Source organism: Megascapheus bottae, chromosome 19 (genome assembly GCF_031878675.1).
Source record: "Megascapheus bottae isolate mThoBot1 chromosome 19, mThoBot2.hap1, whole genome shotgun sequence".
NCBI lineage: Eukaryota > Metazoa > Chordata > Mammalia > Rodentia > Geomyidae > Megascapheus > Megascapheus bottae.
The window spans coordinates 12,069,110-12,096,400 of record NC_143527.1 but is presented as its reverse complement, the minus strand read 5'-3'; the positions used below and the strand labels follow the sequence as shown (position 1 = coordinate 12,096,400).

At 42.0% G+C, this 27,291-nt stretch overlaps 1 protein-coding gene across 2 annotated transcripts in view; it reads right to left on the bottom strand.

Moving 5' to 3' along the window:
* Atp8b1 (ATPase phospholipid transporting 8B1) overlaps positions 1-27,291 on the bottom strand; it is a 96,004-nt gene that overhangs the window by 28,264 nt on the left and 40,449 nt on the right. Inside the window, exons 3-13 of one of the 2 annotated variants that reach the window (XM_090353033.1) lie at positions 16,653-16,750; positions 15,317-15,430; positions 11,836-11,934; positions 11,662-11,723; positions 10,822-10,894; positions 10,646-10,716; positions 8,207-8,289; positions 7,924-8,082; positions 7,561-7,649; positions 5,566-5,756; positions 1,028-1,236 (exon numbers count right to left, since the gene is read on the bottom strand). In XM_090353033.1, the coding sequence (XP_090209159.1) occupies positions 1,028-1,236; positions 5,566-5,756; positions 7,561-7,649; positions 7,924-8,082; positions 8,207-8,289; positions 10,646-10,716; positions 10,822-10,894; positions 11,662-11,723; positions 11,836-11,934; positions 15,317-15,430; positions 16,653-16,750 (1,248 nt within the window). The remainder of the gene's footprint in view (positions 1-1,027; positions 1,237-5,565; positions 5,757-7,560; positions 7,650-7,923; positions 8,083-8,206; positions 8,290-10,645; positions 10,717-10,821; positions 10,895-11,661; positions 11,724-11,835; positions 11,935-15,316; positions 15,431-16,652; positions 16,751-27,291) is intronic. The other variant, XM_090353034.1, reaches the window with a different exon arrangement.

The following is a 27,291-nucleotide window of genomic DNA, read 5'->3' as shown; positions in this document are numbered from 1 at the left end:
ATGCATGCTAGGCAAGCACTTTAACCACTAGGCCAAACTCCCGGCCTAAGCATAAGACTTTGAGTCTAATCCCCAATACTGTATTATTAATTAGTTAAGTCCTAAGTAAATAAATAGTGGTGAAACACAGATTCTACAAAATTTATTAAGATAACCATTGTTAGTGGCATTAAGTACAGGTATATTTTTGTGTAAGCATAACCATCAATGTCCAGACTTTATCTTGCATAATTAAATCTCTACACCCACTAAACACTAATTTTCCACTGTTCTCACTCCCAGCCCCTAGGAGCTAGGAGCTAATACTCTGTCATTAGGATTCATTCTACTTTTGACTACTCTAAATGAAACCACAGACACTGGCCTTTGCGTGTGTGTGTGTGTGTGTGTGTGTGTGTGTGTGTGTGTGTGTGCACATGTACGTCTCTGTGATCAGCTTACATTACTCATCTCAATGCTCCAAGCATTCTTCCATATCATAGCACAGATACAATTCCCTTCTTTTATAAGGCCAGATAATTCCCACTATTTGTAAACAGAACATTTTGCTTATCTGTTCATACATGGATTGGCACTTTGGTTCTTTCTTCCTTTTGGCTATTGTGAATAATGCCGTGATGAACCTGGGTGCACAGATCTCTCTGGGTCTTGGTTTCCAATTCCATTCTCTGCCCAGGCTGGCTTCTAAACTAGATTCTCACATCTCAGCATCCTAATTAAAGGAGTATAGGCATGAACCACGGGGACCGAGATGGCTATTGCCATCTGACTGTTGACCTCTACCATACCCGTGTTCCTAACTGTGCTTAGGATAATCTTTGGCATTGGTCTAGAGATGCCCATAGTCACATGACTGCACAAAACAAGGGCACCAGTAACTCCGGGAAGGAAGACTGTATTCTAGCCAGTACTCAAGGATGATTCAACAGCCAACTGTTCTGCTATTTCAGAGCCAACGTACAAGGCATGCGTAGTTATGAGCTTGATCTCTGACTTTTCTCTTTTCCTCTCAATCCTTTCTACTCACCATAGATTTGTCCATTGATACAGCATTTTTTGAAGGTCATGATATTTTGAGTGAGTGTCCCCGTCTTATCCGAGAAGATGTAATGGATCTGCCCAAGCTGCTCATTCAGTGTGGTGGTCCTGGCCTTTGCAGGTGTGTCCTTCTCAGAATAGTACATCTGCAGGTCCCAGTTAATGAAGTAACTCTGTCCTAGACGAATCACCTCCACGCTGGAAAGAGAAGAGTACTTTCCATGAAATCTGAGTAGCAAGTAGTGCTTTTTACCCTTACCTTTTTTTTCTTTTAAGAAGTACCAGGGTTTGAACTCAGGACCTTGCACATGTTAAGCAGACATTCTACACCTTGCGCCACACCCCCAGCCATGATTTGCTTATTGCGATATTCATCTTGACTGTCAGTTTGATGGAACGAAGAGATGTCTAGGTGATTATTGTTAAAGCACACCTCTGGGAATACTTGTGATAATTTTTTTTTTTGTCAGTCATAGGGCTTGAACTTAGGACCTGGGTGTTGACCCTGAGCTTTTCTGCTTAGGGCTAGCACCCTACTACTTTGAGCCAGAGTTCTACTTCCAATTTTCTAGTGGTTATTTGGAGATAAGTAGCTCATGACTCTTCTTCCCAGGCTGGCTTTGCATTGGGATCTTCAGATCTCAGCTTCAGAGTAGCTAGGATTACAGATGTAAGCCACCAGCCTGTGATGGCATTTTTAAGAAATTAGATCCCGAGGGTTCTGATCTAATCAATTGACTAATCTTCTAGATTTATAATAGGAATAGCATTGGTGGTGAAAGGTAGGAAACAGTCCTAGTTAGAAAATGTAGGTCACAGGGCCCGTCTTTGAGCAATATATCTTGTCCTGGTCCCTTTCTATATTTTCCTTCCTTCTCTTTCCTTTCTCTTCCTAGATATGCTATTTCCTGTCCACCATAACAATCTCTTCCTCCCTAAATATGCTGCCACAATATTGTTCTGCTTCATCACAAAGAAATAAACAGCCAAGTGACCACATACTGAACTGTCTGAAACTGTGACTCAAAGCAGATCTTTCCTTTTTAAAGCAGTTCCTTTCAAATAAGTAACCTACTTATCTATTGCTTTGGTCTGAACATGAATGTTCCTCTAAAATCCATACGTTGAGACATAATCTCCAATTCAACAACATTAAGGAAGTAGGTCTGTTCCTAGAGCAAAGCTTTCATGATGTCTATAAAAGGGGCCCAGGGGAGGTGCTTTCCCCTTCTGCCCTGTGAAGACCCAGCAGAAAAGGTGCCGTCAAAACGAAGCTGAGAGGATCCTCACTAGACACCAAGTAGGCTGTCCCTGGATCCTGGACTTTCTTCAGGAGTATAACAATAAACTCCTGTTCTTCATGTGTTACCTAGCTTGAGCTGTTTTGTTCTCTGTAGCCTGAATAAACTAAGCCACCTTTAAGGAGATAAGCCAGTGCCACAGGCCATGTGTACAGCGTGCACATGTGCTTTTGACCAAATATACCACTCCCCAGCTTCAATGTCCAGATGATTTCACATCACTTGTGCTCTGTGATAGCACCTTCTGAGTGTGACTTCCCCCATCCTTCTGAGCATGTCAATCCATGGCCAGAGAACTCTGTTTAGAACACATAGTCTGGGGAATAGTGACATAATGACCCTGCAGACAGCACCCCAGATGTATCATCCTTACTCTCTCCTCCCTCCCCATCACACTGAGACAAGTGAGATGGTCTATTCTCCTTTGTTACCAATTGTAGGGTGAACAGCCAGGGGGTGACAGACCCCTGTGTAATCTCTAACAGAATGGTCTTTTGTGCACAGAAATTCTAAACTGTGTGGAAAAAGTATATTTATTTTTCTATTTTCTTACAAGTTGTAGATGCTCAAAAAAAGACAATCTAAAAGGATCATTTCAGATTTAAAACCAAGGAATTCTGTACACTTTTGGGGGTGGGATGAGGTGGGGATAGTATGTTGAGAACCTTTTTTTTCCCCCCAGTCCTGGGACTTGAACTCAGGGCCTAGGCACTGTCCCTGGGCTTTCTCAAGGCTAGCCCTTGAGTCACAGTACCACTTCTGGCTTTTTCTCTGTATGTGGTATGGAGGAATCAAACCCAGGGCTTCATGCATGCTAGGTAAGCAGTCTACCACTAGGCCAAACTGCCAGCCTTCAAGAGAATCTTTTTATGTAGCCCAAATTGTCCTTATTTTTATAATCCTCCCGCCTCAGCCTCCAAGTGTCAGGATAACAAGCATGTACTAACACACCCAACTACTACCTCTCAGGCAGAGCACAGCTTCTTACACATCCAGCAACTGGAAGATGCCCTGACACCAAGTTTCATAGAAAGGAGCTTAACTCTCTCTCCCTTCCATCCATTGGTCCTATTGGGTACCAAACACCATTCTAGGTATGGAAGATACAACAGCAAATGAAGCACATGGACTTCTTGTCTTGTAGGTTGCATTCTGGCAATGGTAGGCCAATAAAACACCCAGGAAACCTACACTTTATTGGGTTCTGGGTGTTCTCTGTAGAAAAATCAAAGCAGGGGAAGTAGAGATAGAGGCCAACGTGAAAGAGAAGTGATGAGCTAAATAAGGTGAACTAAGAGAGCCTAGTATAATAAGATGACATCCCCACTAAGATCTGAAGGAAATAAAAGAGCAGCAAGTAGCTATCTAGAGAAGACTGTTAAAGGTAGAGATAGGAGAAGGTATAAAGGTTTGGTGGGAGGAAGAACATAAAAGGGCCTGGGGGGGCAGGAGCCCAGGGGAAGTGGGCTGAGGAAAAGGAGGAAGAGACACTAATAGAGTGCTGAACCCTATATTTTCCTGGGCCTCTGGGGATTCTGTGGCCATGATGATTTTATTCTGAATGAGACAGAAAGCTATTTTGGAAAGGAAGATTAATTAGGAGGTTCTATCTGGAATAACTTGATATGATGTCTGATTTTGAAAGACCTTTCTTTCTTTCTTTTTTTTTTTTTTTTGCCAGTCCTGGGCTTGAGCTCAGGGCCTGAGCGCTGTCCTTGGACTTTCTCAAGGCTAGAGCTCTACCACTTGAGCCTCAGCACCACTTCCGGCTTTTTTCTATGTATGTGGTACCAAGGAATCGAACCCGGGTCTTCATGCATGCTAGGCAAGCACTTTAACCACTAGGCCAAACTCCCGGTCCAAGGAATTGCATTAGTCCCATGATTCCACTTTTTAAATTCTCAAATGACACACAGGATACTATATATTTCATAACACACATTGAAAGCGTTGGACAAAATCTATGTAGTACATATGAACACTCAAATCACAGGGGGTATTACTTAGTTTCTTTTCAAGTGGCTGGAGGACAAATGACAGCCCCAGGGCCTTCCATCCCAGAAAGAAAGCAATAGTAATTACATGTAATAAAATTAAAAAACAAAACAAATGCCCATGTAATAAAATTAACATAAAATAAATGCTGCTAATTACAGGTGTGTGCTGTGAGATCTCAGGTACCTCAGGGCTATGACTGAAACCAAAAACTCACTCTGGCTGCTGGATATATTACAAGGCACAGTTTTTCCCTCTCCTAGTCCCCCACTCAAAAAACCCTCTTAAATCCAAATGGACAGTAGCAGTGAACACTGATATAAAATAAAGAAAGAATAAAAAGAAAGGAGAAACATTCTAATATCATCAAATAAGGTTATTGATACTTGTTAGTGCCTGCCTGCCTGCCTGCCTGCCTGACTTCCTTCCTTCCTTCCTTCCTTCCTTCCTTCCTTCCTTCCTTCCTTCCTTCCTTCCTTCCTCTTCCTTCCTTTCTTTTCTTTGTTTTTGGTGCCAGTCCTGGGGCTTGAACTCAGGGGCTGGGAGCTGTCCCTGAGCTTTTGCTCAAGGTGAACACTTACCACTTAAGACAGATCTCCACTTCTGGTTTCTTTGGTAGCTTAGTGGAGATAAAAGTCTCAAAGACTTTTCTGACACGGCTGATAGTTTCCAGCCTATGTCGACTTTATTGTGACTAAAACTGCTACTGAGAAGAGGAACCTTTGGAGAGGTTGAAGGAAAGCGGGGACCTTCTTTCTCATCAAAGGTTAATGGCAGGAAGGTGAGTACTCTGATTACAAGCTTGGATGTGACAGGTGTATGGCAGCAGATAATAAAGAAGGCTTTAAGAAGGACGGGGAGGGAGGATCCTAAAAAGGGCATGTCAGTTTTTTCATGACATGCTACATCTTCCCCTTTTCCTAGGTGCTTTTTGAAGCTTGAGCTATGGAACCCACTGAGAAGAATAGGAATCACACCAAGCGAATAACTATTGCCTTTGACCTTGGCATATCAGTGACTTTATCTTTAGTGAGGATTAAGATAGGTGGTACCTGGCACAGAGAAATACTCAGCTGTTCATTTCCTTTTGCTATCTTACCCTTAGTTCTGAAGCACAAATATTTTCTTGTTTCCTTTTGACCTTTGAAACTACAGTAACCCCTCACATGAAGTCGCGAAAGAGACCACAGTCTCTCCTGGAGACAAGACGCCCAGGGGAGGGCAATCATACCTGACATAGAGAGAGATGGGTACCATGGTGTTCAGCACAATGATGTAGCCCCAGAAATTCAGGAATCCCTGGTAGGAGGGCGTGGCATTCTCTCCATCGTAGAGGTACCAAGAATAATTGCCAACTTGTGCTTCCCAATAAGCATGGCCAATGGCGAGGCCAGCAGAAAGCAGAATAAGGACAATAAAAATCTAGAAGACAGGAAATATCGAAACGGATTGACGTCACAGGTGAATTTCCAACCCCATGCATGTCACCGATGCTCATGGACTGTATGCAGTACTGTCATGCTTGAGATTTAGTAGACTATAAATTTTATGTGTGTGTATATCTATATCTATATTTATATCTATATTTGTATATATCAGCCAGGGGTTAGTGGCTCATGCCACTTACAAAGTGGAGATGTGAAGATTCTGGTCTGAAGTCAGCCTGGGCAAAAAAAATCCCCTCCATGGGACTCTTACTTCCAACTAATCAGCAAAAAGCTAGAAGTGAAGGTGTGGATCAAGAGCTTGTCTTCTCTGTGCCAAGTTGCTTTGCGAAGATGAGCTCTTTACAAGTGTTCTACACAAGACCATGACCTTGACCATGACTACGACCATGGCCATGCCACCATAGGTGAAGAGGTCAAGTTCCAGCAAAATTTTCATGAAATTTGATAGCAGGGGAGAAAAAGGAACTGTTTCTTAAATGATTATATTACTGTTAGATGATATTCAATATCTGTATGCAATTAAATCTAAGTTCCTACAAGTTTACATAATCAAACTGAAATATTTGAAATGTAACTCTCATAAGGATGTCAGAGAACTGCTCAATATGTCATCACCAGTGTCACAGAAGACCCGAGACTGCTCTCCTCAGAAGATCTGTTTGTGTGGTTGGCCTTTGGCATTTGAATACATCAGTTTGGGGAGAGCTTCCTGGTTTTTTATTTCTTATCTGATATGAATGGTCCACTGAACTTAAACATGTAAACAACATCATGTACGCTAACCACCTGCATTGCTTTAGGAAGCCTTAGAATGCTGGTGCCTGCCAGGAAGGTGGTGCCAACATAACCAATCCTAGGTAAGAGACTCTAATGATCTTTTCTGGATGACATGACAGGCACATCATCACAAGTCATTGCTGGGATGTGGGGTCGGGGAATTGACTTGTGCGCGACTCCCCATGGGAAAGGACTCTTAGAAGCTATATCTGATTTCTTCTGAACTTTGCCCCATGCCTGGTATTCTTCTGGTCTTGTTTTTAATCTTTGGCTGTAATAAGTCATTGCTGTGAGCAATCCTGTGAGTCTTTCTTGTCCAGCTTCAAGCTCAGACATGGTTTTGAGGCCCTTCCATTTTAGAAGGTTAGTATTTGGAATATATGAAGTCATACTGTATATGCTACACCCAAAGAAGAAAGATGAGGAGAAGGGGGAGGAGAAATGGTTGAAGTTCACATTTATGAGAAACACTCTTCTAGAAAACTAATCTACCTTATATTTCATTTGGGATCCTAGACCTGTTAAATAATATGCCCTGCTTTTGTTTTTGTTTTTTTTTTTTTTCCATTGCTAGAGCTTGAACTCAGTCTGGGAACTATCCGTTAGCATTTTTGCTCAAGGCTGGTACTCTACCACTTGGGCCATGTTTCCTCTTTAGCTTTTCACTGGTTAACTGGAGACAGGAGTCTCACAGGATTTTCTAGTAGGCTGGCTTCAAACTGCAATCCTCAGATCTCAGACTTCTGAGTAGCTAGGATTATAGGACTGAGTCATTGGTACCTGGCTTTCTCTGATTTTTAACCAGTCATGTTCCAGCCACCAAAATACTCATAGGGTGCTGTCCTGCTAGAAGTATAGCATTTCTGAACTCTGGGGCCTAAAGCACCGAAATAATGTTTTCATCTGAAGAGATCGGATTTCTGTGTACTAGGAAAACATAAGAAAATTAGAACAGAAGACAGCAGTGTAACTCTTCTTCTACTGAAATGGAGAATAAGTACCGTGTACACCATGTAGTTCATCAAGTAATCGATTTTAGTCCTTTTAAATCGGGTTTTCCCACTATTCTTCATTATCTTCGTGTCAGCACCTAAGAACAGAAAATCCAAAGTGATCCAATCGTTCGTTTCTTTCATGGTAACACAAAACGTGCTGTGAGTCAAACATAATTCATGGTCACGGCCATGTTTCAGTGAAACGTTATTTACACAAAAAATTCATGATAATCCATAGTTGGGGGAAATCAATAAGCATATGAATACAATTATACTTGGCTTTGGTGGAAAAAGCCCCCCATAATTTTTTGTTTTCAATAATAAATGCTCACAGCAGATCAATTTCCTAACAAAAAATCTCAAAAATACCTGCAAAAATGACCAAACCGTGGCAAATGTCAGTGTTCCTAATCACACAGCCTCGCAACAGAATTTTATCAGCATCCAAAGGAAAACTTCTGTTCCTCCAAAACAATGTTCCCACAAACTTATCCAGCCGGTTGTTTGGTTCTTCACATTCAATAAAGCCTTTTAGGAAACAAAGGGTTAGAAATCAATCACATCCAGAAGATTTTTTTCTTTCTGGTTTTAACCAACAACTAAAGTAATCAAGTAAGTAACATGTAAAATGTCAGACATATTTTGGACAAACCATCAAATGCTGCCAAGTTATCTTCTCTTTGGAGATATTGATCTGTGATTTCCAGTGCCATTTTGAACTTCAAATTGGTTTCTCTGAACCGACGGGTGGGAGGGAGGAAATTAAATGAGCACATGTTAGAACTACAAGAACATGAAGAAAACTGAACAAAGTAACATTAGGCAAACCCGAAAGTAAAAGCTGACATTAATTTCTTCTATCATTACCATTACTGTTTTTCCAACACTAGAACTTTTGCTCAGGGTTTCACACTTGCCAGGCAGTCTACTGCCGATTCATGGCTCTATCCTTGATTTTCTGTTTGTTTGCTTTTGTATTTTTTTGTTGTTATTGCTGGCTTTTGGAGGTAAGATCTGTCTTCCCACCCCAGCGTGTGTCTGGACTGCAATCTGCCTATTTTAAAAAGGGAACATTGCAGACAGGATGCAGGCATGGGCCCCGTGCCCAGCTTTTCCTTACTGAGATGGAGTCTCATGGACCGTTTTGGTCTGGAACCTTGATCCTCCTAACAGTCTCCGAGTACCAGGATTCCAGGTAGGAGTCATAGGTGCCAATATTACCTGTTTTTAAACACTATTCACAGGTAACTTTTTGGATTTTTTGGTGTGATTTGGGTTTGAACTTAGGGCCTTGCCCTTGCTTACTACTCCAGCCATACCTCCTGGTTCCCTTTTGTTTTAGTTATCTTTCAAAAAGGGTCTTTCATTTTTTTTTTCCTGTGCACATTCTCAGACTGTCCTACTCCTCTCTCCCAAAGGGAGTACAGACATGAAATACCATGCCCCAGCATTCTTTTTTTTTTAAGTGTGCATTCATTGTATGAAGGGGTTTTACTGTGGTATTTCAGATATGCATCTATTGTACTTTGCTCTGAACAACTTTTCCTAACACTTTATCTTTCTCTAGCTTTTTTGTGTTGTTGCTTTTTGGAGACAGAGTCTTGGTAACTCTTTTACCTGGACCTTCCTTGTTTTGGCAATCCTCCTATCTCTGGCTCATGAGCAACTAAAATTACAGGCATACCCGATTAAACCTGGCTGGCTCCGTATCATGGAATTTTTAAGTTTGGATGAGGTTTTTTTTTTTTTTTATCCCTAGAGTATAATTCCAGACTGGGGAACTACTGGTTTCCAAAGCAATTGATATTGTGCCAGTCAGGAGAAAAGTGCCACAGTCTTTGTCCTCATTAACCCAGCCTGTTGTTCTAAACCACTGTGTAAAAAGAAAAAAAAAGTAACTTCTAATATTTCACCACTCTAAGATGTAACGAACTTAGCTTCTTCAGAGAGTATTGGGTCACATGTTGGTGACAGATAGTATGATTCAGGAATGAAGGGAAGTGGGCTGCTCCAATCCCACTGAAAGGAAAGAAGGTGTGTGGGGATGCGTGGAGTAGGCCAGGACTTGTGCTCTGGGGGGTGGGGGCGAGGCTACCTTCTGACATGCGCCCTGGGGAACAAGGCTGCCTTCGCACAGAGGACTGATAGGAATCCTTAGGACTCCATTAGAATTTTTTCCCTATTAGGAAGTTGACTAATGGCAATTAACTCGACTGGCTTATTCTGCCATGGTACATTAAGATTTCATCTTCATAAATCTACACCTTTGTAGAATCTACGCTATTTGATGCCAAGACGGAGTTGTCACCTGGCCTTAGAGACAGCAACATCAACTGTTGAGTCATGTGGCTTCAGCCCTTCGTGAAGTGAATGACTCCCTGGGGGGACAAGAGGCACAAGGTCCTGATGGTCACTCTGGGTGATCTTGGGTAGACAGCCTCAACTTCTTGGGTCTCAGTTTCCTCACACTAATGCAGAAGTCATAATAATTAATAATAATTAAATGAGCTAATTAATGAGTACTCATTAATTCTATTGAAAACTGGCCCAAATTAGAACTATTCTCTTTTAAATTGTAGAGGAAGAGCTAAAACCAACAAAGAGAGAATTCAAAATTGTCTAGTGGAAAAGACTTTAAAAACAGACTCCTTTCTTTGAGATAGTAATTTGGGCATTCGTGCCTATTTGGCTTGGTCATTGCTCAGCAACTTAAGCTTTCACTAAGCTATCTGACACATGGCTGGTGCTATACTAGAGCCATACTGTTATTCTTTTTCTTTTCTGGTCAATTGAAGAAGAGAGTTGCATGGATTTGTCTGTTGGGGCTGGCTTCCAGTCCTCAGATCTCAGCTTCCTGAGCAGCTAGGATTATAGGACTGAGCCATCAGTGCAGCCCTGTACTGTTGCTGAGAGGTGGAGACAGGCAGGCTGTGAGAGCTCCACTTCATAGCCTTTCCACATGGGATGCTGGTGGAGTTCTAGAAGGTGGCAGAGGCAAGGCCAGTTCTCAGGGTTTCCTGTCTGGCATCTGCAGATCCTGAGGCAATGATCCAAGGCCAGCTTTGAAAAAGGCCATCTTCAATACACTCACCCATCTAGTTCGGCTGTCTCCACATAGCAGAGGCTGTTAGGCTCAGAGCTGGATAGCAGCAAGATGTCCGCCTATTCAAAGCAAAAGACATGGGTGAAACAGAGACCCAGTGTGGATAGAGTGAGGCTTTGGACCATAGGAAACAGGAATGAGAGAAGCAGGACTAATTCACTTACGGGGATAAAATCATTTTTTTTTAGACGGATGACATCACCAACTTGAACATCTTTCCATTTGGTAATTTTGAACCTAAGGGTTAAAAATAATGTGAGTTTAATTTTTTGACGTTTCAAGCAAGGGAGTTATTATTAATTAACAATAACGAGTAATCATCATCAGTTTCTGGAGATGGAGTTCAGAGATTCTGGAAAATACATAAATCAAGTCTGCTAGTTTTTTTTTGGCCAGTCCTGGGCTTGAGCTCAGGGCCTGAGCACTGTCCTTGGACTTTCTCAAGGCTAGAGCTCTGCCACTTGAGCCTCAGCACCACTTCTGGCTTTTTTCTATGTATGTGGTTCTGAGGAATCGAACCTAGGTCTTCGTGCATGCTAGGCAAGCATTCTACCACTAGGCCAAGCTCTCAGTCCTAGAAGGTGATTTTTAAATGCTGGACCCACATGCAGTGATCATGAGGGTGGAATTATCCTCAGGAGAAGCAATGGTGATGTGAAGACTTTAGTGTCAAGAAATGTTCCTGGGGGCCAGGATCTAGAAAGAGAAATCATTTCTGCTGAAGAATTGAGAAAGATGTCAAGACATCCAGCAAAGCCTTGAAGGAAACTGCCAGATGTGCTGATAGTTCAAGGTGGAGATGTGCTACTAGCACAAAGTCCAGCTGGCCATGGCACATCATCCAGTGTATATACAGCGTGGAGATCTTGTAAGTTAAGAGGTGCTTAGGAATTACAAAGTTAATACATTTGTAGGCTTCTACTACCTAATAGATAATGCTAATTATGTTCTCTAAGCCCATCTATTTATGACACCCTTGTAGCTCCTTGAAGGACACAAAGTACCTGCCATCCTTAATGACTTCACATGTCCGGTTGTTGATTTCCCTGTCCATTTTGTGTCGAGCCTTTGAAAGGAAGATGAGAAAACTAGTTTTAATGAGCTCAATACCTAGTGTATTAGTGCCAGACTATGATAAGCTCGGAGCAGTGATTGACAACTATATGCGACATTCTTACCACATCATCCACCAGGTCTTTGATGGCAGTGATGCCTAGTACCAGAAGTAGGGGCACGAGTGTGGTGTACCATGCCAGGGTGGAGATCTGAGGAATTGCCTAAAAGAAAGAAAAAGGTCTTACAGAGTTGCCCAGGTAGATTTCTAAGTTACAGATCACATTGCTAATGCTAAGTTTTCCAATACTAATTTCTTCCACCATTCAAGCTGCAAAAGCACATAGGAAATGGCATGTAAGGCATCCAGTCAGTCTCTTCCTAGCTCCATTCTCTTTTTTTTTTTTAAGTTCTTTCTTTTTTTTGCCAGTCCTGGGCTTGAGTTCAGGGCCTGAGCACTGTCCTTGGACTTTCTCAAGGCTCTACCACTTGAGCCTCCGCACCATTTCTGGCTTTTTTCTATGTATGTGGTACCAAGGAATCGAACCCGGGTCTTCATGCATGCTAGGCAAGCACTCTACCACTAGGCCAAACTCCTGGCCCCTAGCTCCATTCTCTTCCTGGTTCTACTCTGTATCTCTTAGAATACAGCCAGGAGTTAGCCATCTTACTGTGACCAACTGGACATCAAGGAAGTTTTGTCACATGCTACCTAAAAGAGAACTGCTCTGAATGTTTTATGAAAATCATAATGAGCTGAAGGGGAGTGAGGGAGGAAGTGGTCCTTAATTTTAAGGTAGATAGGCTTTACACAGTAGGTTGCTCGGCCGGTGTTTCCTGGGGTGGGGATGGGGGTTGTCCATTGATTCAGGCAAAGATGGCAGCAGGTACCAGCAGCTTCTGCACACTGCCATTTGTGGGAGCACTTGAAGAATGTCATGGTCACTGCCACTGGTCCAGCCAAGGAAAGAGCTGGCCTTTGAGGATGCTTTCTTTCCATCAAAACAAGCTTCCAACCTGGCTCACGTGGCTCACAGAAGCCTGTAATGCTAGCTACTCAGAAGGATAAGATCTGAAGATCGAAGTTCAAAACTAGCCTGGGCACCATAGTCCTTGACTCTCTTATCTCCAGGTAATCAGCCAAAGGGCAGAAGTGGAGCTGTAGCTCAGATGATTATGAGTGTCAGCCTCGAATGAAAAAGCCGAGTGAGAATGTGTGTTAAGCCTCAGTACAGGCTTGAATAAAAGCTTCCCAGTTTGAATGAACAATTAAGAAGATTGGGCAATGAATTTAACAAAGATCTCTTGTAATCATTCTGTAAAGCATTGGGCCATATCCTGTAGGGTTCTATGAAGTTAAGCTCCTGGATGCAACCCTACCCAGTTCCATACATAATGGCTTTGAGACCTTCAGCAAGTTACTCTACCTTACTTGAAGCCTCTTGTCTGCAAAAGGAGATTATGCTGGCACTTAACTCTGAGATGTACAGGGATTAAATGTGCATTACTGTAAGAAGATGCAAGGAAAGAGTTTGAGTGAATTATTTCACCCTGATATGTATTACTGCCCCATAAGGGAAGTTAATTGGGGAACAGAGAAGATGAATCATTTCCCAAACATCATGAATAAAGTGATCTCTCCTCTTATCTACAGAAGGAAGTCAAGAGACCCCCCAGAAGCACCTTACAACTCCCGGCATGCACATTTGCACACACCTGTCTGAACATCTGCCACTGAACAGCAGTACCACATTCTAAACCAAGTCTGAAGGTCTTGTGTTCCAAATCTGCTGAGTACCCACTCCCCCCAGCAGCCCTTCCTTCACGCATACCCCATCCCCCTCTCCTGTAAAACACACAGCTACCATTTTATGAAGCCTTAATGGCTGAATTCTATCAGTAGAACTGTTTTGCAAATCCAACGTTTATTGCAAAAATCTGATAAAGTCAAGTAGATGTTCAATAATTTATGACAGATACCAAAGGTCTGTTCTGAGCACTAACTGAAGTGCATAGAGTCCCTTTGATTAAAGCAACTATTCTAACACAGATGAAAGTCTTGCTCTCAAGGTAAGTGGATTCTTTACCACAATAACAAGAAAAATTAGGGCTGGGCATTTGGTAGAGTGCTTGCCTAGCATGCACGAAGACCCAGGTTTGATTCTTCAATACCATATACATAGAAAAAAGCCGGAAGTGGTGCTGAGGCTCAAGTGGTAGAGCTTTAGCCTTGAGAAAGTCCAAAGACAGTGTTCAGGCCCTGAGCCCAAGCTCAGGACTGGCCAAAAAAAAGAAAAGAAAAGAAAAGAAAAATCAGTGAAGAGATGGTCTTTTCTACTGCAAAGCCACTTCACAAATAACATAAGCTCTATGACCAAAATATTAAAGTCAGTAATATTCTTGGGGATATTATATTTACTTAATAAAAACAAAGATAGGCTTCATTTGAGGATTCAAATTCTTTTATGAAGTGAAGGTTTTAGTTTTATTCACTTTAGGGATTTAGTTTTGAACATGTAATTATGGAATTAAGGGTTTTTGTTTTTGTTTTTGCTCATGGGGCTTGAACTTTGGGCTTGGGTGCTGTACCTGAGCTCTTCAGCTCAAGGCTAGCACTCTACCACTTGAGCCACAGCCCCATTTCCAGTTTTCTGGTGGTTAATTGGAGATAAGAGTCTCATTGACTTTTGTGCCTGGGCTGACTTTGAATTGCAGTCCTCAGATCTCAGCCTCCTGAGGAGCTAAGATTACAGGTGTGAGCCATCGGCGCCTGGCCTGGAAATCAATTTTTGAAAAATAGAATTAATGTAGTATTTTTCCCCTTTTCTTGTTCAAATACTAACTGAGCTGATTCTGTGGATGAGGTGGTATTCTCTGCAGAAATTCTTTTTTTTCATATATTTTTTATTGTAATGAACTGAAGGGTTACATTATATTCACCAGATAGAAGGTGCATTACTTCACAAACATTGATACCCTTTCTCAAGTCTTGGTCCCCATTTCCCTCCCCCCACCCACACCCCCATCTTGTTTTCCCCCCTTCCCTATCCTATTTCAAATAACCAAATAAGCATATATACAATATATCAGATAACAAGGTAAAATACTGTAACAATATGAGATAACCAAGGGACAGCAAAAGAGATGAGAGATAACATAATACATTAAGGGCAACAATCACACATTATATGGCTTTTGTTTCTATATCCTGGAGGTCCTTTCATTTAGCATCATCCTATATGGCCTTGATCTTAATCTGATTAAGGATACTTTCTTTAAAGAAAACACTTTCAGGCTAGTGTCAGTGGCTCATGCCTATAATCCTAGCTAAGATATGAAGCTAGCCTGGACAGGAAAGTCCATTAGATTCATCAACAATTAACTACCAAAAAAGTTGAAAGTTAGGTTGTGGCTCAAGTTGTAGAGTGTTAGCTTTGAGCAGAGAACCTTGGATAAGACCCAGGCTCAGAGTTCATGCCCAGGACTGGCACACAAACAAACAAAGAAAACACTTCCAAGATTGTCCATACCATGTGACCACAACTTAAATAGTACTAATGCATCATAACTGCATCATGACTGCCAGGAGATTTCAGATATCATTACCTGTAAAGTAAGTAGGATCAGGAAATAGAAATTGGCTGCTCTCTTAAACTGCTCAAACAAATTCATGGGTAGAAAGGTAAGTCCATTGTACTTGTATGTTTTAATTGCATTGTTCTGTTGGAAAAAATAAGAAAATCACTGTAAGTGATACATCAAGTTTATATACTTGCAAAAATCACTATATTAACCTAGGGATGTAATCCATCTTTTACGCTTTTAATTGCAGGCAGTCTTGATATCATGTCTTAGAGTTTATATCAGAGAGAGAAACAAGACACGAACAATGGACGGTCACCTCCTAGAAATTGCTGTCAGGTGTCTTGGTCAATTGCCTGGGATGAGGGTAGATGTTACACAGCAGAGCAGGAAAAGGACACTTTCATGAAGAAGATTGGAGGCTCCTGTATAATTAAGTGTAGAAGACACTCTTGGGTCCCTCATTAAGACATGATATGTTCAAATCCTGACATTAACACTTTCTAATGGGATTTTATTTGGATGTAGGGTCTTCATACTAGATTAGGGCAAGTCCTAAGCTGGTGACTGGAGGAAGGGGGAATTGAGTATAGTCACACAGGGAGTTTGACTCCTGAAGGCAGATTGAGGTGATGTGTTTACAAACCAAGCAAGGCTAGAGTTGTATCTAATTAGAAGTTAGACAAGACTCATTCTGACAATCTCCAGAAGAACCCGTCCAAAGAACCCGTCCCTCCTAACACCTTGACTTTGGGCCCCATCACTAGGAAATAACATATTTCTTCTGTACTAAGTCACCCAATTGTGGTACTTTGTGATAGCTAAAAGATGTATCATTTGAGTTCACATTTAACAGGTATTCTTTGTCATAATTCAAAGAAAATAAGCAATTTTAGCTTAAATATATACATGTACATGTTTTATATTATATATGTGTATATGTTTATATATTATACATAACATTTATATATGTCATATATATATACATTTATTTAAAATCTCCAAATCCAGCCAGAAGAGAGAGAGAAACATATAAAATTCATTTCCAACTTATTGTTTGCAAACGTAGGGCTTCTGTGACACCATTTGTTAATCTTTCATAAAATATTTCAAGAGGGCTCTGTATTCCCACAGTGAATATTTTAATCTACATAAATCTGATTTGTTTTGTCTTATGTCAATTACCCACCTTCAGGGTAGTTAAGCTTCAAGAAAGATAATGTTGTACAGAGCCCACAGGGATTAGCAATACCCAAGGCTACGGGTTACTTGGAAGTAGGTGTTGCATGAAGTAGATATGCATGATAGGGTTAGGAGAATGCTGAGCTTTTATAAAGAACAATTTAGGAAATTGACTTACCGCATATTTACTCTCCTTGAAACAAAAGAACTTGGTGTTCATAAAATGGGGTTGTTCATGGAACTTCCGGTCATTTGCTTTGACTTGCCATGTGCAGTCTTTAAAAGAGAAGAAGACAGGGTCACTGCAGTAGGAATCTAATTGAAGTCATGAGTGAATCCTAATCTAGGGCAGCACATGTCTTTATCCGAAGAGATGCTGTGGTGATGATAATATGAAGTTAGTTTGTAGGACAGCCACCTGCAAGCCATTGATGGAGGCCTGGATGGATCTGCTCTCACAGTCTGCAGAACTGAACCCACTGACCAACACCTTGACCTTGAACTTCGGGCCTCCAGAACTATGAGAAAATCAACTTGTGTTGATTAATAGCCCTATCAAAATAAGAGGATTTGATCAATTGTTCCTTCGGAATTCTACAACAAACAAGAATACTCCATATATAAATGCCAGAGATCCAGAAGGTGATAGCTAAATCATTTGTTTGTTAATCTCATGGATTTGATTTGAAGTATTTCCATTGTATTCAATGTTCAGCGCTTTGAAGTCCTGTCTCAGGTCAGCTCTATGCCTGTCTTTCCCTGGTGACCAGTGCCTGTCACTTTCTAAGTTCAGTTCATGAACTTTTCCCAAGTTCAGCTCAACACACCACACCATGCCACACCAGTGGGCTCAGTCCATTTCACTGCAATGTCCAAATCTCAGGGAACTTAGAAAACCAACACTGAACTTAGAAAGTTCAACAGTTTCCTCAAACTTTCCCCTCCACACTATTCTCACTAACCTGATTCTTCCTAGGTGGTGTCTCCAACTGTCATTTGAAAAGGTTTTGTTGCTGTTGTAGTCTGTTTGTATGGTGTATGTGTGGGGTTTGTATGGTGTGTGGGTATGTATGTGTGTGTGTGGTAGGGCTTGAACTCAGGAGTTTTGGCTCTCACTTGTTTTTTCATTCAAGACTGGCGCTCTACCACTTGTGCCATACCTCCAGTTCCTGCTTTTTACTGGTTAATTGTATAAGAGTCTTTTGGGCTTTTCTGCCTGGGCTGGCTTTGAACCTCAATCTTAGATCTCAGCCTCCTGAATAGCTAAGAGTCTCAAGGACCTTTCTACCTGGGCTGGCTCTGAATCTCCATCTCAGATCTCAGCCTCTTGAGTAGCTATGGTTACAGGTGTGAGCTACTAGCTTCCTCTCCTGCTTTAGCAGAACAGTTCTCAACGCTGTCAAAGTCTCTCATGTGGACCTCCCTGTGTGTGTACAAATCACATCACCCGCCCTTTCACACTGTGGCCAACTCCTCACTTTGCCTGTCATCCTGTGTAGAAGTTCTTAGTACCAACTCTACCCCTGAGCCTGATGCCAATGGATTCTTCCTGCCATTGCCACACACACAGGCATGTCCACCAGTCTCTAGACTAGAATGGCTTAGACTCTTCTGAATCCTTCCACTAGTGGTTTCAGGAGATAAATATGCTTTCTCCACACCCCAAAGTATCTTCCATGTATCTGAGAAAGACACAGCTGCATAGGGCACTGACCAGTGGCAAGCTTCACAGGTAACTGATATTTTTATTGTTATAGCCAAAGATATGTACAGGCTTCAAGAGAAGGAACCTAGTTTTCTCTGAAGTTGTTGTAGACTGGTGACCACCTCACCTGGTGGCTCTGCCCAGCATACCCTTCAAAGCCCATGATGGCTGGGCACTAGTGTGTATGGTGGTGGATGTGAAGTCAATAGTCTCTTGATATATGTGAAAACACGGGTCGTGTCAGCTCTTCTGCCAGTCCGGATTCAGCTGCTCTAAATAGTTGTGGCTGCATGATTGTAGCAATATTCCCCTTGGACAAGTCTTCCCTCTGGATGTGGTGAAGAGCCCAGTACAATATTCAACACACAGCTCTGCCTCTGCCTTTGGATCCTCCAACTCCTCATCTTATTTCCAGGACAGTCACCTTAACCCAACCCCTACAACACAGCAGCTTTGATCCTTGTTGCCACACACGATGCACATGTCTTTATCCTCGCCTTTGTTGGCTGCCCCGAAGGGCAGGGCCATTCCACACTATTCCCTTAGGGACTCTCCCTCCCTCCCTGTCCCCCATCAAAAAGAGTGTGGAAAGGAGGCACACGTATCCTGAGCATGGGCAGAAATCGGGGCATCCTCTGCCACACTTTCTCTCCATCCCAGCCAGGCCAGTCATAGAGACAGCAACGGTCACTACTGGCCACTGTGGCTCCTCCCCTCTCCCCGGATGGCTTCCTGGAGGAGACTGGAGAAGGACAAGCTCATCCTTACGTCCCTTACACATCCTCCCTATATAGGCTTTACACTCAAAATCTACTTCTGAATAAATGGGGAAAGCAAAATTCATGAATAGGGAGATTGGGTGCCTATTTCTGAGTTGATCACTTCCTGCCCCAATCGGTGATGTATCAGTGGAACTCAGTGTCAAATGGGAATTTAAGATCTTCCATCACAGACATGACTCATTGGCAGCCAGTGCATGTCTACTGAGAAACAGAAGCCCACTTCCCTGTTTCGTCTGTCCACCTCCTCTTGTTGGCCCTACAGCTAACGTGTTAGAACTTACTATGTTGCAGGCATCACGACAAGAAGTTAATGTCTCCACGGTACAGAGAAGGGAGTTGAGGTGCAGGCAGGGTGAGCAAGCTGACTAGCTGAGTGCTGCTGGCTCTCTAGCACAGGCTAGACCTTCCCAGCATGGAAAAAGTCACTCTTCCAGCAAGCATAGACTTAGGATGACCACCAATGGAGACAAGACCAACCCCTGTTCATTGCTGTCCCAGGAATGGAGACAAGACCAACCCCTCTCCATTGCTGACAGGAAGGTACAGGCGTGTGACTACCCTGGAGGCTCAACACAAAGTTATCATCTGCTTGTAGTGAAAACTAAGAAAACACCTCCAGGTATTAGGTTAAAGATGTGTGTACATAAATTTCCCCAGCTGATATGCAGGCGGGTGTGTCATGTCAAGAGTTTTAGTGAAGAGGCCGGGAGTTTGGCCTAGTGGTAGAGTGCTTGCCTAGCATGCCCGAAGACCCGGGTTTGATTCCTCGGTACCACATACATAGAAAAAAAGCCAAAAATGGTGCTGAGGCTCAAGTGATGGAGCTCTAGCCTTGAGAAAGTCTAAGGTCAGTGCTCAGGCCCTGAGCTTAAGCCCAGGACTGGCAAAAAAAAAAAAAAGAGTTTTAGTGAAATAAACAACTGGTATGGTACGACTATTTCTGGAGATGGAAATATATTAAATAACACTTATAAATAAAGGACTCTAAAATGCTCAGGGTTTTATGTTTATGTTTTTTTTCTGCATGCCAGTACTGGGCCTTAAATTCAGGATCTAGGCACTATTCCTTAGATTTTTTTTTCTTTTTCTTTTTTCTGCAAGTGGCAATCTACCAGTTGAGCCACAGCTCTACTTCTGGTGTTTTTGGTGGTTGATTGGAGGTAAGAGTCTCATAGACTTTTCTGCATGGGCTGGCTTTGAACCTCAATCTTGAAGCCTCAGCCTCCTGAACAGCTAGGACTATAGGCTTGAGCCATCGTGCTCTGCTACATGTGTGTGTGTGTGTGTGTGTGTGTGTGTGTGTGTGTGTGTGTGTGTGTGTGAGATATTTTTGAGATAGGGTCTGGCTATGTATCCCAGGTTGGTCTCAAATTCATAATCATCCCATCTCAGCCTCAAAGGCCAGGATTACAGCAGTGTGTCCGGACTAGTGGTTTCTTTGGATTCACAGAGGACACGTGACACCTCCTAGTCACAAGTCCTCTAGAACATGCTGAGTGCACGCTCCTAAATTTCAGGGGGGCCACGAAGAAAAATACCCAAGATTCCCAGAGAAGAAAGGATTCCTAAAATCCATTTTAGGAATATTGGGGGATGGGGGATGAGATAGAGCATGGAATGTGTGCCTGTAATTCTGACATAAATGAGGTAGAAACAGGAGAATTGACGTTCAAAAGCAGCTTGGGCTACATAGCTGGATACTATTTAAAAAAAAAAAAGGAAAAGAGAGAGAGAGAGAGAGAGAGAGAGAGAGAGAGAGAGAGAGAGAGAGAGAGAGAGATATCAACAAGCAATACCAAAATACCCAGTACGAAAGACTATACCATCCTGTTAATAACATAGCAAGCTTTCCTACCTTTCCATTAGTCCTTGCCTATAGCTCTTTAAATTTCTTAATAATAAAGCTCCCAGATAGAAGCGACTTTACTTGACACAGTGCCACATCCTGATCCCAGATGTCTTTATACTGATGCTTCACATAGAGGGCAGTTTCTGATCTCAAGTCAGAGCCAGTTAACGGCTTACCAGAAATGACCCAATCTCTTAATTTTACACATTTGATAACACCTTCAGGGGAGCTTGAGCAGGTACCCTTATGTGCGAAAACCACAAAAACAGTTCCGCTTAATTTCAGATTGCATTCAAATAATCAATAACCCTAGTCCCAGATGGCGCTTCTTAGTTGGCCCCACTGAGATGAGTCAGCACTCACATCTTCTGATTCTTGCCTGAGATTTGAGCTAGCTGTTTAAATAGCACTTTCATCAGACACCATTAAACACGTAGAAATGGGTTTCTGTGGTCAAAGTACATTTGCATTCCTCTCTCAGACATGATGGTGCATTAAAAGTTCTCAGAAGTCCTGATGTAAAAAAAAGAAGTCTATTTAATCTGTTTATTTTTCATCTATTTGTTTACTTTAAAATGTTTTTAAATTTAATTTTATTATCAGAGTGATGTGTAGAGGGGTTACAGTTACATTCATAAGGTAGTGAGTACACTACTTCTTGAACACTGTTACTCCTTCCCATGTTTTTCTCCCACTTTTCCTCCCCTCACCCCCTCCCAAGTTGTAGAGTACATTTCCAACATATTGTCTTGTGAATATCACTGTTAAAACGATGAGACAAAGGATAATCTGGCTTTTTCAAAATGCAACCACAGACATTTTTATTTAAAAAAAAACCAGAACAATTATTACTAAAAACATTGTTTTTGTTCTCTAATTTTCTCTACTGTTGTTTTAGAGGTGATATACAGTGGGGTTACCTTTACATAAATAATAAGGATGTTACCTTTCACATAATATTGTCATCTGTTCCCTCAGCCTCTCCCAGTCCTTCCATCCCATCTCTACCAGCAAGTTGCATAGTTCAATGTCCAGTGCACATCACTGCTGCACTTTCTAAGAATATTATTATTACTAAGGCATGCTTCATTAATGTGCATGTTTTGGGGAAGGATAACAAAAGAGCACTTGAAGCCATTCAGCTTTTTCCTTAAATAGGTACTGAAGGCTGACTTATTTTACAGAACTTTCTTGGGCACTTGGACCACAGGCTAATTAATAGAAAAAAGAAAGCACGCGATCCCATTTTCTAGAATGGAAATATTAACAAAGGAAATACATGTAAATTTCTCAGTATAAAACAATGTACCTTTCTAATATCTTTCTAGCTAAAAGCTAGGAAGATAACTAACCAGGGCTGAGCCAACACAATCATAAAGGTGAATGGCCAGACATGCAATTACCATTAGCCACATGGCTCCATAGTACCTGGCTATCTACAAATGCTTGTGTCATCAATACACCTAAACACTGCTCCATAATGTCCAAGTGCCCCCAGTTACCAATTCCTCTGCTCATTTTCATCTGGAATGGAAGGCATCTTAGCTGTGCCACCATCCTCTTTTTGCTGGTTCTGAGTTCCCAATAATCAAAAACCTGTAGCAGTACAAATCACAGTAAACCAGGGGTGCCAAAAGGTCAAAAGCCTCACCTAAGAAGAAGAACAACCTGGGAGAACGCACAGAACTAGAATATAGTTCATATAAAGTGAAATTCCATGAGAAAGGGTATCAATGTATGTGAAGTAATGCACCTTCTATCTGGTGAATATAATGTAACCCTTCTATTAATTACAATAAAAATATATGAAAAAAAGTGAAATTCCAACCAATGGCTTTTCCAGAGATTAAAAAACTACAAGTTCAAAGAGTAGTGCAATTCTTCATGGAGGTAACAATTTCAGTCTCACAATCACTAAATAATTGTCAAACATAAAGACTCTGATGGCATGGTGGATTGAGAAGATAGCCTCTGTGAACAGCAATTCATCTGTGTCTCAAAATTTAAGATACACACTCATACATGGACTATGTACTCCCTCTCTAGACATTACTTCCATTTCCACTCTACCTAAGCAAAGCAGAAGTAGCAGAAGTGGTGTAGTCCAGGGCTATTCAAATGCAGTTGAGCTTATCAGAAAGATTAGAAACAAACCAAATGCCTACCAAGGGCAGCTGGTTAAACATTCACACAAAGAAAGCCTGAGCAGTCAGGGGTAGAAAATAAAATGGCTCCATATGAATAATGGGGTAATTCTTCAAAGTATATGGTAAAGTAACAAAGACAGAAGACTGGCACATGCAATCGTATACTCTATGTGTCTGGAAGGACCTATCAGAAACTGGGAAGAATATTTTCTTTCTGGAAGAGAAAAATGCCTGGCTAAGAGATAAAAGAAAGGGAGGTCTCATTTCCACCATGTAGCCATTTATTCATTTATTTAATTTGTGTTAGTACTAGTACCTGAGCTCAGGGACTGGATGCTATTCCTTAGCTTTTTGTTCAAGACTAGCACTGGTGTTAGGGCTCCATGACTAAGAGTTTTTCACTTCTGTTTGGGTCATAAATGACATTAGTAAAAGAAACAAAACAAAACAAGCTTTATGAAATGGAACACAGCTTCATTATCCCTCTTCCCATTACTAATTAGCACTCCATTCAGGATCTCTCTTCCTCCTCACCATGATTTACAAGCTACCAGTCACACTGACAACCTTCAGGCTAAAGTCACAGAGAAGGAAAGTAAAGACCCAGAGTGGAATTTCCCTATGTGGTATGCACCAAAATTAGAAAATGCATCTAATTTAGTAGAATAGTTCCTTGATACAGTTCATGGACTTCCGAGATCTCCATTTCCCATGGACCAACTTTATCTATGTCTTAGTTCCAAATACAAAATTAATTTATAGATGCTCTAGAGATACAGAACTTGGGTCTTAGATTCTTTCTGGTGAGGTCGTACTGTCATCAAGTGTCTGATGGCGCTGGTATCACTGAAGCCACATCCCATTGGACACTCATCCAAGAGAGAATGTCCTTCCTCTGTCCTGATGTGCTTGTGGTGATGGCTTGAAACACTTCCCCACTTCTAAATATCCCACCTTAAATATGTCTGCTAAGAGCCATTTAGGTTCTGAACAAAGTTCTCAATGAGAAGACTTTTAGAGTCTGAGGATTACTGAGATCTAATAGAAGTAACTACTTCGGTAACCTAGCAACACAAGAGGGAAGCAGATGAGGCAAGTGAAGAAAACTCTCATGTTCACCTCCCATCCCAAGAAACACAGACACTCATGGAGGGCTGTGTTGGATTTGTACATCGGAAGGAAGGAGATACAGGAGGAGGAAGATGAGAGTGTGCTGGGAAAGGCTATGCAAAAGCTCAGACACTTCAGAGAAAGGGGCAGGGGGAAAATGATGGTTGATAAAAGGTTCAATAGACTTGACACCTAGGTTAGCTTTTCCCTTGAAAAAAGTCTGACTGGTAGGTTGGTGGGGCAGTTCTGGGGAGGGAAGGGGTAGAATCCAGCAGAATGGGAGGATGTGACGATTGATAACAGGGATTTATAGGCTTGGCTATGGGAACAGGAGACAGCACCCTTTGTGCAGAAAGCAAGATTCAGGACAGGGATGCGGGTGGATGTGTGAGCCAGCCAGAACTGGAAGATAACTCAAAGTCACTTTGCACAATAGGAGACACTATATTCATTCTGTCCCTAGGCTTAGAAGAATATGCGAGAGCTGGGTACCAGTGGCGCATGCCTATAACCCTGGCTGCAATCCCAGGAGACTGGGTTCTGGAGGACTGTAGTTGAAAGCCAACCTGGGCAGAAAAAACCAAATGCCTCCATGTAAAAACAGCCATCCAGAAGCTGCCTGAAGTTGGTCACATAGGTCTCATGCCTCCAATCCTAGCTACTTAGGAGACTGAGATCTGAATATCACAGCTGGAAGCCAGCCCGGGCAGGAAAGCATGTGAAATACATCTTCAATTAGACGCCAAAAATCTGGAAGTGGAGCTGTGGTTCAAATTGTAGAGTACTAGCCTTGATAAAAAAAAAAAAATAATAATAATAATGGACAGCACTTGGGCCTTGAGTTCAAACCTCAGTATGGATACAAAAATTAGAAAGAGAAAAAGGAGGAAAAGGAAGAGGAGGAGGAGAAAAAGACAGAGGAGGAGGAGAGGGAGGAGGAGAGGAGGAAGAGGAAGGGAGTAAGAGGATGAGGAGGAAGAGGAGAGCCAATTTGTATGGTCCAAAAACATCTTTCCATAAACTTTTAGAGGATTTCATCTCTGAGCCAGTTCCTGACTGGTGTAGAATCACCTGAAGAGTTGGTGTGGAGACAGTAGGATTTATAGGATGGTAATCTTTCAGCTGATGAATCTGAGGCATCTCTACTGCACAAAAGTCAGATACTTTCAGGCCAGGAATGTGGCCTAGTGTAGAGTGCTTGCCCAGCAGCCAGAAGCCCTGTGTTCAATTCCTTAGTATCATATACATAGAAAAAGCCTGAAGTGGTGCCATGGCTCAAATAGCAGAATGCTAGCCTTGAGCAAAGAGTGTCCAGGGATAGTGCCCAGGCCCTGAGTTCAAGCCCAGGACTGGCAAAACAAAACAAAACAAAACAAAACAAACAAAAAAAAGAAAACAGCAAAAAACCCTAGGAAAAAAATGTCAGATACTTTCTTTGTATGTTAATGGACAACCTTAAACTCCAGAAGAGACTAAGACCTCCCGGTTTTTACCCTTGCTGGTAGAATTGGTGTTCTCATGCATACATCAAGACACCAGCAAGTTGGTTCAGTAGCAAGGAGACATTTCCAACCGGTTTTGTTGTTTTATTTTGTTTTTCTGGTGCTGGGGCTTGAACTCCCTGGACCTCTTTGTCATCACTTGAGCCACAGCATCACTTCTAGCTTTTTCAGAGTAGTTTATGGGAGATAGGAGTCTCATAGACTTTTCTGCCCAGGCTGGCTTCGAACCAAGATCCTTATATTTCAGCTACCCGAGTAGCCAGGATTACTGCGGTAAGCCACGGGTACCTGGCTCCAACAGTTTCCTTCAACCTTGGCTCAAGATAAAATGAAGGTAAAGTTACTTCACCAAAATCTGGGGCCTTATCTCTTCCTGCACAGCACATTCTAACAGCATGTTTGTACTTGTTCTTGATTCTTAGAGCATACAATAAAGGTCCTTCAAAGGAAAAGCAAGTTCAAGGAGTCTCTCAAAAAACTTGCTTAACACAAGTCTAACACAAAAGCTCAGTTGCCTGGGGGTATATTCTTTCTTTAAAACAAGAAAAGCAACTTTCTGTGTGACAGAGATGTCATGAAAGAGATGACTGTGCTTTGTGTACATTCCAGTGCTGCTGCTGGTATGAGGACTGGGTTCTGGGATTGTTCACACCGATAGTACCTTGAAGGGTCACTAAGGCCTTGGTGTCCTGAAGAAGTGAATTCTTTGAAGGAAATTACATTTGCTGTCCAATGACAAGAAAGACAGATGAGCTAGGTTCAGTGGCTTACACCTGTAATCTCAGGAGGTGATCAGGAAGTTTTGAGGTTCAAGGCCAGCCTGGGTAAAAAGTTAGCAAGACTATATAGCATCCAATAAACTGGACATGGTGGTATACATCTGCCTTCTGAGCTATGAGAAATAACAAATCAGAGGATCATGGTCCAGGCCATCATGGGAACAAAAGTAAGAATCTATTCAAAAAAATAACTAAAACAGATAAGGCTGAGTTATGTTCAAGTGTTGGAATACTTGCTTATCTGGTGCTGATTTTAAACCCAAATACTGCCAAAAAGTAAAAAAGACATAATGATTTTTAGAAGGAAAAGTCAGGGTGACACCAACGTGGAAAATACTAAAAGGAAAGCACACAAACCAAGATAGAGGAGAGGACAGAGAGGAGGGGAGAGGAAGGTGGAGAGTGAGGGGAGCCAGTTGGGTAGAAGAGAAATGAGAGAAAAGAAGTCTAGCAATTACTAAAGGTCCTTTGGGCAGACAAGAGGGTCAGAAGAACTGTGTCAAGCCAGGCAAAGACACTTCACTAGAGTTTTGACCAACAACATCTACCAAAAAGTCCTCTAGGAACATAGGTTATCCTTGGAAAAAGACCAAAAGACTAAGAAGAGACAGGATCAAGACCAAGCTCTTCCAGTTCCCAGATGATTATGGTAAAAAGCAACACAGCAGATGACTGGCAAACGGATGGAGAGAGGCAGAATGGGAAAAATCCAGAAGCAACCATTTCCACCCACTACGTGCTTCCCTGTGGTTTCTGTAGGTACCCAACCCCAGGCCCTTCGCTGGTGTCCTCAGACATTCATCGGCTTGCATGGCACTAGCCCCTTGGCAAAGTTTACCCTTCACCCCACAGAGCCAGTTTTCCTGCCAGCTCACCAGCTATCTCAGATCATAGAGATTCTGAGGTTGTGACAGGAAAAGTGACACTCAGGAAAGAATGAGGA